The sequence below is a fragment of the Syngnathoides biaculeatus genome, chromosome 23 (assembly GCF_019802595.1).
Source record: "Syngnathoides biaculeatus isolate LvHL_M chromosome 23, ASM1980259v1, whole genome shotgun sequence".
Classification (NCBI taxonomy): Eukaryota; Metazoa; Chordata; class Actinopteri; order Syngnathiformes; family Syngnathidae; genus Syngnathoides; species Syngnathoides biaculeatus.
Window position 1 is genome coordinate 11,912,240 of NC_084662.1, and position 10,103 is coordinate 11,922,342.

Consider the following 10,103-nt stretch of genomic DNA (forward strand, 5'->3'; position numbering starts at 1 on the left):
CTTCTGTTTCTCCAAGCGGGCGGATTTGGTCGGCGAGGTCAAATGTCGCTGGATTTGTACATGTCGGAGAGGAGCCTGGTGATGGGCACGTTGCCGATGGTCTTCTTGAAGAACACCTCCTCGATGGTGGAGGGGCCGACGGAGCGCAGGGACGGCAGGAGCAGCAGCAGCTTGCCGAAGCGACACGGCTGAGTCGGGTACCTGCGACATATTGGTGTTTTTTTTTTGTTTTTACACAAACTATGATGATTGTGGCAGCGCACTCTAGATTTCTATCAAAATTAAAACCATTAAAAAAAAGAAGCAATCCGTGTCTTTTATTCATATGGTTTCACTTCTAAATAGTTATAACTCCAAGTATGTACAACATAATAAAACCGCCTATTACACAAAAACAGCTCCCAAGTGCTGAATTATTATTTTTTTTTAAATCCATGTTAGTGTCTTAACTTTTAAGTTGACCTAAACATTTTAATGTTGCGTCTGGACACAAACACTTAAATACACACGCCGTCTTTAGTCGCATCTCCGTTGAGACCCCTCCTCCCTCCCCCACCAATGACGGATGTTTGATTTGTACACCAGATGAGGGGGGGGGTGACGTAATTCATATCACGTGGGGATTTTTCTTTTTTTTTTTTTTTTTTTTTTTTTTTTTTTTTTTTTTTGGTTTCCTCCACCGGGATTGAAGACAGCAATAAAATATTAAATTGGTCGTCAAGCTCATTGGTCTCACGCACACTTGCAATTTTCATATAGAATATGTCACTTGGCAGCCCCAGAGTCTTTAGTTGTCTGTATTTCTACATGTATAGCTCGACCCCCCCCCCCAGCCCCACTCCTCCCACACCAGCGCTTCTTTTAAGGTACAGTACATCTATTATGGTGGTTATGCTAATCCTTTAAGTAGTTCCCCAGTTAATGAACTTGTCTTGTTTCATACAGATGTGCTCCTGCTAACTCTACGGCCTGCCGGGTGGGTCTCCACGGCGTCCCCCCCCCCCCCCCCCACCCCATCCCCTTGTGTTCAAGTCTCTTCTGTTTCTCCAAGCGGGCGGATTTGGTCGGCGAGGTCAAATGTCGCTGGATTTGTACATGTCGGAGAGGAGCCTGGTGATGGGCACGTTGCCGATGGTCTTCTTGAAGAACACCTCCTCGATGGTGGAGGGGCCGACGGAGCGCAGGGACGGCAGGAGCAGCAGCAGCTTGCCGAAGCGACACGGCTGAGTCGGGTACCTGCGACATATTGGTGTTTTTTTTTTGTTGTTTTTTTTTTAAATGCGTAACTAAGTTGCCTGGAAATTACAGGAGTGGTAGAAGTAAGGCAAAGGGGTGATAGTTTGCTTGTTACCGGGGTTACGAGGTTATAGTGGCTGACTCTTTCCTCGTGGGCCACCGTACTAACTACATTAAAACACTTAAGTGCTCGTACTCTAAGTGGAGATACAAATCCTTGGCTGGTATAAGTACGGATTGAACTTCCATCCATCCATTTTCTTAGTCGCTTATCCTCACGAGGGTCGCTTGGAGTGCTGGAGCCTATCCCAGCTGTCAATGGTCCAGGAGGCGGGATACACCCTGAAGTGGTCGCCAGCCAATCGCAGGGCACATAGAGCCAAACAGTCGCACTCTCATTCACACCTATGGGCAATTTAGAGTGTCCAATTAATGTTGCAATGTTTTTGGGATGTGGGAGGAAACCGGAGTGCCCACCCGGAGAAAACCCACTCAAGCACGGGGAGAACATGCAGACTCCACACAAGCGGGTCCGGGATTGAACCTGGGACCTCAGAACTGTGAGGCCAATGCTTTACCAGCTGAGCCACCGTGCCGCCCTGATTCAACTTAAAAGTAAAAAAAAATAACAAACGGTGGCTCAGCTGGAAAGCGTTGGCCTCACAGTTCTGAGGTCCCGGGTTCGATGTTATTTCCGGGTTTTGTCGGGGGCGCTCGAATACCGATTTTTCGTTCGAAAACAAGCAAAAAAAATCTTGAAATTTTCGTTCGAAAAAACGATTTGTTCGAAAACGGGGACGTATGAGAATAAAAATGCAAGTTAATGTTGGTTCAACTTGCAATTTTTTGAACACACGACATGCGCCATAGCAGCAAAGAGTTTTTATCACCCAACACACACACATTCTGCAAAAATGGCCAATTAGTCTTACCTGGTGTGTATGTAACTGTTGAGCGTGAGCTGCGCCTCATCTTGCAACGCCGCAATGGCGCTGGCGTTGTGGAAGTTTCTCAGCTCTGCACCGCCCTGCGTGGGAACTGTCATCACAAGAGCAAAAGTGTTCCAATACAGGGCTAAACCCCCCCCCCCCCCCTCCCGCGTCACGGAAAGAGCGGGCGGGGCCCTCACCGGCTTTGAACGTCACAATACATTTCAGACAGGCGAACTCGGTGGCGTCCAGCCGCATCTGTCGGAACCTGGTGACCACCTCTTGGAGCGCTTGGATCTCCGACATGATTTTGTTCATCCGCTGGGATTCGGTGTTTTCGGTGTTCATCCCTGCTGATGGCACGAAATTACGAGACGCCTTCCACGGCAAATGCGTCTCAGTTACATACCGGAGACGGCGAGTAAAGTTGTGGAGTCCACGGGGATGGCCCACTGCGCAATGCCCAGGACGAACAGTTCCCTCCAGGCGTCCTCCAACAGGATCAACTGCAAAGATGATCACAAGTTGTGAGGTCATCGAGGTCACGTGTTGGACTAATGGACATTACATACATGAAGTAAAAATCGGGGGTAACGTGGAGCAAAAATAATGGCTAACGCTCTTCTGGAAAGACTTTCAACATAGATTTGGTTTTGTTTTGATGTGAACGTTTGGCCGTTCATCCGAGATCATTCGTAATGGCAAAGGTGAGCTGCTCGGGTTCATCCCAACAGTACCCTATAGAAACATCCATGTGTGAAACTGGAGCTGTGAGCTGAGCTCCACTGAGTGGCGGAGCCATGAGCTCGCTACCCGAGCCCCGGAGCTCGCTCGCTGGCGAGCTCTGGGACTCGAGTAGCGAGCTCTGGGACTCGAGCAGCGAGCTCTGGGACTCGAGCAGCGAGCTCTGGGGCTCGAGCAGCGAGCTCTGGGGCTCGAGCAGCGAGCTCTGGGGACTCGGGGAGCGAGCTCGAGGGAGCTCTGGGGACTCGGGGAGCGGGCTCGAGCAGCGAGCTCTGGGGACTCGGGGAGCGGGCTCGAGGGAGCTCTGGGGCTCAGCGGAGCGCGCTCATCAGACTCTTCCGCCCAAAAAAACATCTGAATATTCAACATTAATTACAGCCACAGGTTCTAATCTGTATGGAAGTATTCCTCCATCTGCCCGATCAACAGATGCTGCTATTTCTTCACCAGATGAGGATAAATCTGAGAAATCAGCGCTGGCCATCATGACGTCCCATGTAATCGAGCGTTTGGAACGGCACGTAACATGTCACATCTGCAAACGTAGGTCATGTGACTCGCAAAAATTGTGACACCTGAAAATTTGTAATTGTCGATTGAAAATCTTCGGTATTAAATGAGAGAGGATTTAACGTCACATTATGAAGATAGAGTACATATCACATGACCTAATGGATACATTGTTAATGCAAACCACTGGAATTTTCCTTTAATTAGTGATTTGTTAGCGGATTAGCAATGTTTGGGTGGCCTTGCGTTGATGTTGATTTGCAATATAAGCTTAAACACCAACTTCAAGCAGGCAGTGTTAGCCTGCATGCAATATTGCATTTTTGTTTGGATTTACCAGACAAAAAATGTAGTTTGTGACATATGTGCTATGGAAAACTGATGGAAGGACAGTCGGGTTGGCCTGGCCAGAACCCAGACCTAAATCCATCGGAGTGACGAGCAGGTGTCGGAGATGTCCTCTTTCGGTATGCTTGACAGCAATTCTTGCTCTCCTGCGCGCAGTATCCATTCATCCGACTTGGCGATCGTGTTTGATCCCCCCCCCCCACCCCGTTTCCGGGGGGCCTCCTCTCAAGGTTAATCGCGCTCCTTAATTCCGCTGACCTCGCCGTAATTCCCGTCACGCGCGGTGAACCGCTTTAACGTTACCTGGTCCGACAAGGGGAGCGTGGAGAAGGCGGGCACGCTCTTGGCCCACTTGATGCTCATGAAGAGGAGGCGGGCCGCCGACTCGCACACCGACTCGGTGGCCACCTCGTACAGGTACATGGGGGTGGCGCTGACTTCGTGGGGGTACTGCAAGGGGTGGGGGGGGGGGAATGAGGATGCGGTCATCGCTTCGGATAGGTTTGCGGTGGTGGTGGGGGGGAACAGTCAGGCTCATTGTACACGGCAAAGGTCGAATTCCAAGCCACGGCACCTGCTTTTTAGCAACGATTAGCGTTGCTCGCGGCGGATTTGCAGTGAGAAATCTAATTGGCGGATTTGTGCCTCTTACGCGCTAAATCGGGGCAAGAATTTCAACTTCTAACCTTGCTGGGGGGGGGAATTGTAATCGTATAAATAATGCCAATTTCCGCTAAATATCGAATTTTAAAGTAGCTATGGTAGAGGTTTTTGTTTTCTGGAAATGACACTTGTGTCCATGTCCCATTTATACTCATTTTTAATATTTTTCTCTTCATAGTTTATGCTGCAGCCAATAATGATGTGAAACATTATCAAATCAATCTGTGCTATTATTGAATACTCTATTAGGTTAGGGTTAGGGTACAACTTAACACACTTATGAATGACTTATTGATGATAGAAATAATTTGTAAGCAGTTATCAATGATACCTGTGGGCTCACTATTTGGCAAGTCTCATTTGCTGTTCTTGAGGCTTTATAAATATTAATAAATTACTCAAATGTCTGAACCCAAACAAAAAAAAACTTGGGTTGATTTAAAAATGATTCATTTAAAAAGCTCCTTTTAAATTATTGTAAAGTGGTACCATAACCACTTATATTGGGAAACATTTTGTTTAGATTTAAAATTGTATTTTTTTTTTTTTTTGGGGGGGGGGGTTCCTCCATGTTGTTATTTACTGACTGACCATTATAACATAATTAATGTTACATTATTTAACTTTTCTCATCGTACACCTTTTGTAAATTGTGGTGCGCTCCAGTGATTTGTTGCAGTTCATTGAAGTTTTGTAATACTGCTGTAACACTATTAAACCATATTATAAGGCATTATTTTTTTTTATTATATTAAGGCATTCAGGGTATTGACAAAGTACAGTAGTTGTACCACACATGGTTGCGCCTTGAGGTACCGACAGAAACTTTTCAAGGTAAGAGTTGCCGTTTGGAATTTTTTTGTTTTTCCTTTTTAAATGAAAGCTAAATATTATATGACAATTTTTTTTTAAGTTATGCCTTATTGTCAGCCGTGCACTGCTATTTGTATGTGCGTTGCGTTCCCTCCCCAGCCGTCCCAAATGCTCGAGGCAGATGGCCGCCTTGCAACGAGGCTTGATTCTCTTCGAGGTCCGAGGTGAGTCTTCCTGTTTTTGTCACTTTTAGTCCAATCATCTGCTCGCATGGGACCGAAAATGCGGCAAAAGTGTTGAAGTATGCGAGTATGAAAATGCTAACGTTACCTTGGGGGTGGGCTGCGCCAGGCCCACGATGGCCTGCCTCTCCGGCGTGCTGGCCACCGTACTCATGTCCAAACTGTGCGGCTCCAGCTGCGTGACTGTGGTGAAGAAGGGCGGGCCCGGCAGAGAGGATCCTGGGAAATGCGTCGAGGACCCGTTGACCTCTTTATGACCTCGGAAGTACAAGGCCACCTGCTTTCGGATGGTGGACGTTCGGGGTCCTCGCTCATGTTGGACGGCTGCAAAAGGCAACAGATGTCTGTCATCTTTGCGGTAGGTTGAGTTCAAGTGTATGGGAGCGGATGGCTAACGTAATCTCAAAATATCCGCTTCTGGTTATTTTTAAGACCCACCTTTGAACCCCCCTTCAGATCGGACTTCATATTAGGTGGACCACAACCCTACGACCTGTGAATTGAGCTCCACGATTACAAAAAAAGACTTCCAAGGACATGACATCGCTATGAATGCTTGGCCCGCCCCAAGCTTTTGAATGCAAGTACTTGTCGCGATCTGAACCATTCGGAACCAGTCATATTTAAATTGAGGAGGAGGAGCCATCCAATCAGAGCAAAGCTCGTTTACAAGTCGTGTATTAACGAGAAATTTGACAGTTTCAACTGCTGGGTGTGAAAGAAAAAATTGAATGTCTTGAAAAAGGACATTCTGGGCATTTCCATCCCAAACCCGATAAAATTACATAAAGTCAAAGAAATGATGGATGATGACTTTTTAGGCAAAGTTGTGTGGTCTGTAATTATTTTTCTGTTTAGTTTGACAAATATCAATTTAGTAGCTTGAAACAACATTTTCTAAATAATTCTGCCGGTATTGCTTGTGAACTGTTTTGAGTTCACTCTAAATACAGAACGTAGAGTAACTGTAACAAATATTTACTTATAAGTCAAAGCAAAGAGCAAATTTATTTCATTGACAAGGTAATTCAATGTGTTTTACATGATTAAAAACATTAAAATAGATTTAAAAAAAAAAAACTAGGGGTGTAAAGTCGAATAAATCCCGAGTTAAATGGGGGAGAAAAAATTACCGTCTTTATTCATGTTGACTTCCAGGCACTTTTTCAAGCGGCACGCTCGGCATTGGTTTCTGTGAGTTTTATCCACAGGACAACCACCCTACACGCACACACATGGAAAAGGCAAGAGGGGGGGGGGTGTTATCATATAATAGCTGCAACGCGCCTATCCATACTATTATCTTCCCAGGAGACCAATTTCCAGGTGCTATCATCATCATGCATTTATCGACCTCCTTCAATGCAGCCTCATTGCAAGGAGGAGGAGGGGGGGGTAGGTACTATCTCTAACCCCCCCCCCCCCCCCGATCCTTGAATCCTCGCTTTCATCACATTAGATTGGATTACAGCTGATAAATGACAACGCACCGCCGCCTTGAGCAATTCCAGCCCTGCGGGCGTGGTGACGCCTTCAGGCACAGCTGGGAAATCGTACCACTCTGTGTGAAGCGGCACTCTTAAAAAAAAAAAAAAAAAAAAAAAGCCCGTTGCGGTGCGGGCGGGGAAGGGCGAAAGATTGTACTGTAACGTTTACCTGAGAACCGGATTTGCACACGTAAGTTCTGTTCCGCCGAATGCTCCTCTTGAAGAAGCCCGAGCAGCCGTCGCAGGCGTAGACGCCGTAGTGCTTGCCGGAGCTGCGGTCTCCGCAAACTTTGCACGGGATGTCCAGGATGCGGCCTGCGTGCAAAAAAAAAAAAAAAAAAAAAAGAAAAGAAAAAAAAGGGGGGGGGGTGTTGGAAACTGAAACTCCAAACAAAATTTCCAAACTTTTTTCTTTTTAGTCTTATTTTCCAATTTTGCACGGGATGATGCGTTCGTTCATTTAGTCAACGCACTCATTCAAATGTGAAATCATGCACGAAAATCAAAAACAATACAAAGTAATTTCATTCGTTGGGCTGAGTCTGTCGCCAGGTTTTTGTTTTTATTTATTGAAAAGTAGCTTCTATAAGATTTTTACATTTCTTTTACCATTTCTTACATTTGCTAAATTCATATGCAAATTTAACAGTATAATGAATTCAATATATATATATGTGTGTGTTTAATTTACTTTTCAACTCTTACTATTAATTTAACACATTACTTTTTAATGTTTAATCCTAACCCTCAAAAGTATTCTGTAGATCCAAAAATTGTCTCATGTCGTTTTCGCAATTTTAATCATTTTTTAATCTTAGCACCCATCACCCTCAAATTTGATAATCATTGCTGTAGTTTCGCCGTCATATACTTTTCTTGCATAATTATTTAACTTTAATTTTCGTTTGAAAAAAAAAAAACTAAAATGATCCGTATTGCTGTCTTATTTAATAAAAATTAACTTTTCTTGCTATAAACTTTTTTCCCCACCTAACGCTACATCTAATCCTAATTCTTATAAATTGGACAATACTTGTAATTTTTTTGTGCTAATTACATTTATTTTGCCGTTGGGGGGGTCGGAAAACGACATTTGATTAAAATTGAGATTTATCACTCTCATCACTTGAGCTACTGTACCACTGTAATTAATTTTTTTTCAATTTTTTTTCGAAAAAAATGTCGGGGGAGGGAATTTTTGATTACATTTGAATTACCCACAAGATTCTCTCTCTCTCTCTCTCTCTCTCTCTCTCTCCCTCTCTCTCTCTTTCATACTGGACGGACAGTGCACCCCCCCCCCCACGTCCCCCAGCCCCGTTCCTGCGACCATGGGAATTCCGTGTACACATTTTCCAGACTAAAAGTGAGCGGGCGTCATAGCCGGGCACTGTAAAACAATGGGGTGTGGGGTGGGGTGTGTGTCGGTGCAATCACAATGAAGACATCAGTTGGGGGGGGGGGTTGTGTTAACTTAATGATTTTGGCCCATTGAAGCCCGTCTGACTGGCCACATCTCGACAAGCTGCCAAGTCCCCCCCCCCACCCTCCACCCCCATAATGGGCTTCGCCAGCTGCTTTTTCCCCCCGCAGGTCTTTCTTTCGGGTCCCGGATTAGGGCGCAGTCGTGACACCGCGCCAAACTCCAATCGAGTGGATGCAAATGGAGTCGGTTCGATAACGAGGTAGAACGTCGAAGGAAGTGAAGATTTTTTGTTGTTGTTGTTGTTTTGTTGTCGAATCTAACAAAAAAAAAAGTGTTTGTTGGGGGAGGGTGTGTGTGTGTGTGTGTGTGTGTGTGTGTGTGTGTGTGTGTGTGTGTGGTGTGTGTGTGTGTGTGTGTGTGTGTGTGTGATTCCACTGACGTTTTGCCACCTGCTCTTTGATTCACCAGTGACCCGTCCCAAAGGGTGGCATGGGAAGAACCAGCAGCAAAGAGAAACAATCAATCCGGGAGGGGGGCTCATTATCGGCAATTACGAAAAGACTTCTTATCTATTTATTGATTTATCAAACTCGTCGTTCGCTAAGTGACTTGCTGGGATTAAAAGTGGCCTTTAGGCACCCGCGAGATGAGACGGAAAATATGAACGCGGATCCAATCAAAACAAAAGAGGACGACTTTTGCAATCAAAATTGACATTTCACACTAATTATTATTATTTAGTGCGCTTCGGAGGAGGGGGCAATATATTTTACTGTAACTTTCCATTATGAGTTTCCACTTCGACGACATCTGTGGCATAACCCCCCCCCCTCAAAAAATAGTTGAAAAGTTATACGGCGATTATCAAGGGGACAAACATTTTTGACAATATTCGTAGAAATTCGACAGTGTTTGTCACGTTTGGCATATAATTAAAAAATTTTTGTAACCAATTATAATTAACAAATATGATGGCTGGCTGTTTTAAGCCTAGGAAAGAATCGATATGATAATTGATATTTCGATGAGGAAAGCGGTTGTAATTTTTAATTAGCCTACAATGATTTAATCACAATTCAATGCAAGGCCCGTAGGAGGGAATTCCATTTATTTATATTTATGTATATTTGTTTGCGCATTTAATAGATTTTTTTAAAATCCAAACACGTGCAGTCCAATTTTTAGGCCCACGCAGAAAAATCGAAAAAAAAAAAAAAAAAACAGCCAGAAAGTGTACGAATTTCGAGACGACGAGAAAAAGAATAGAAATACATTATTTCTGTTTTCCGCTGGCCATTATTCGAGAGAAATGCATACATTAGAATTATTAAGATGTATTAATAAATTACTGGGACATTTATTTCTATTTATGCTTGATTTTCTCTCCCCCCCCCCCCAAAAAAAAGAATATTGTCGAGGAAACTTACTTGACTTGACATTCAGAATATCCAAACAGCCACTTGTTGAGCCGGCAGGTTTGCTCATCGTTGATTCTCCAATGATGAAAACTCACGCTGGAAAAATGTCACTTAAAAAAAAAATCTTTTTATATAAATCTGTTTTATATCTAAATGCGGAAATAGTTGAACTTTTGTTCCCCCCCCAGTTGCTGCGGACAAACGCCCCGCCAATCTTCCACAATCAGTCCACGCTCATCGTCCAACTTCCAAGTCCAGGCGAGCCGGACCGGACTCGCAACCCGGCG

At 44.6% G+C, this 10,103-nt stretch overlaps 1 protein-coding gene across 1 annotated transcript; it reads right to left on the reverse strand.

Annotated features, from left to right (window-relative positions):
• Positions 1-1,002: 1,002 nt before the first annotated feature.
• On the reverse strand, positions 1,003-9,883 carry nr2e1 (nuclear receptor subfamily 2, group E, member 1). The gene is made up of 9 exons (XM_061812307.1): positions 9,859-9,883; positions 7,142-7,287; positions 6,619-6,706; positions 5,574-5,809; positions 4,071-4,217; positions 2,575-2,671; positions 2,366-2,515; positions 2,169-2,274; positions 1,003-1,236 (listed from the first exon to the last, which is right to left on the reverse strand). Exons 1-9 carry the CDS (start codon positions 9,881-9,883, stop codon positions 1,074-1,076), a joined length of 1,158 nt encoding a protein of 385 aa, XP_061668291.1. The 3' UTR covers positions 1,003-1,073.
• Between the last annotated feature and the right edge of the window lie 220 nt (positions 9,884-10,103).

Bases quoted from the DNA above. Each gene is read 5' to 3' on its own strand.
- nr2e1 (XM_061812307.1), bottom strand. From the start codon at position 9,883: ATGAGCAAACCTGCCGGCTCAACAA. The intron at 6,707-7,141 runs GTAAACGTTACA...GTGTGCGTGTAG, and splicing joins TGTGCAAATCCGGTTCTCAG to GGTGGTTGTCCTGTGGATAA. The intron at 2,516-2,574 runs GTATGTAACTGA...TGCCATCAGCAG, and splicing joins AACTTTACTCGCCGTCTCCG to GGATGAACACCGAAAACACC.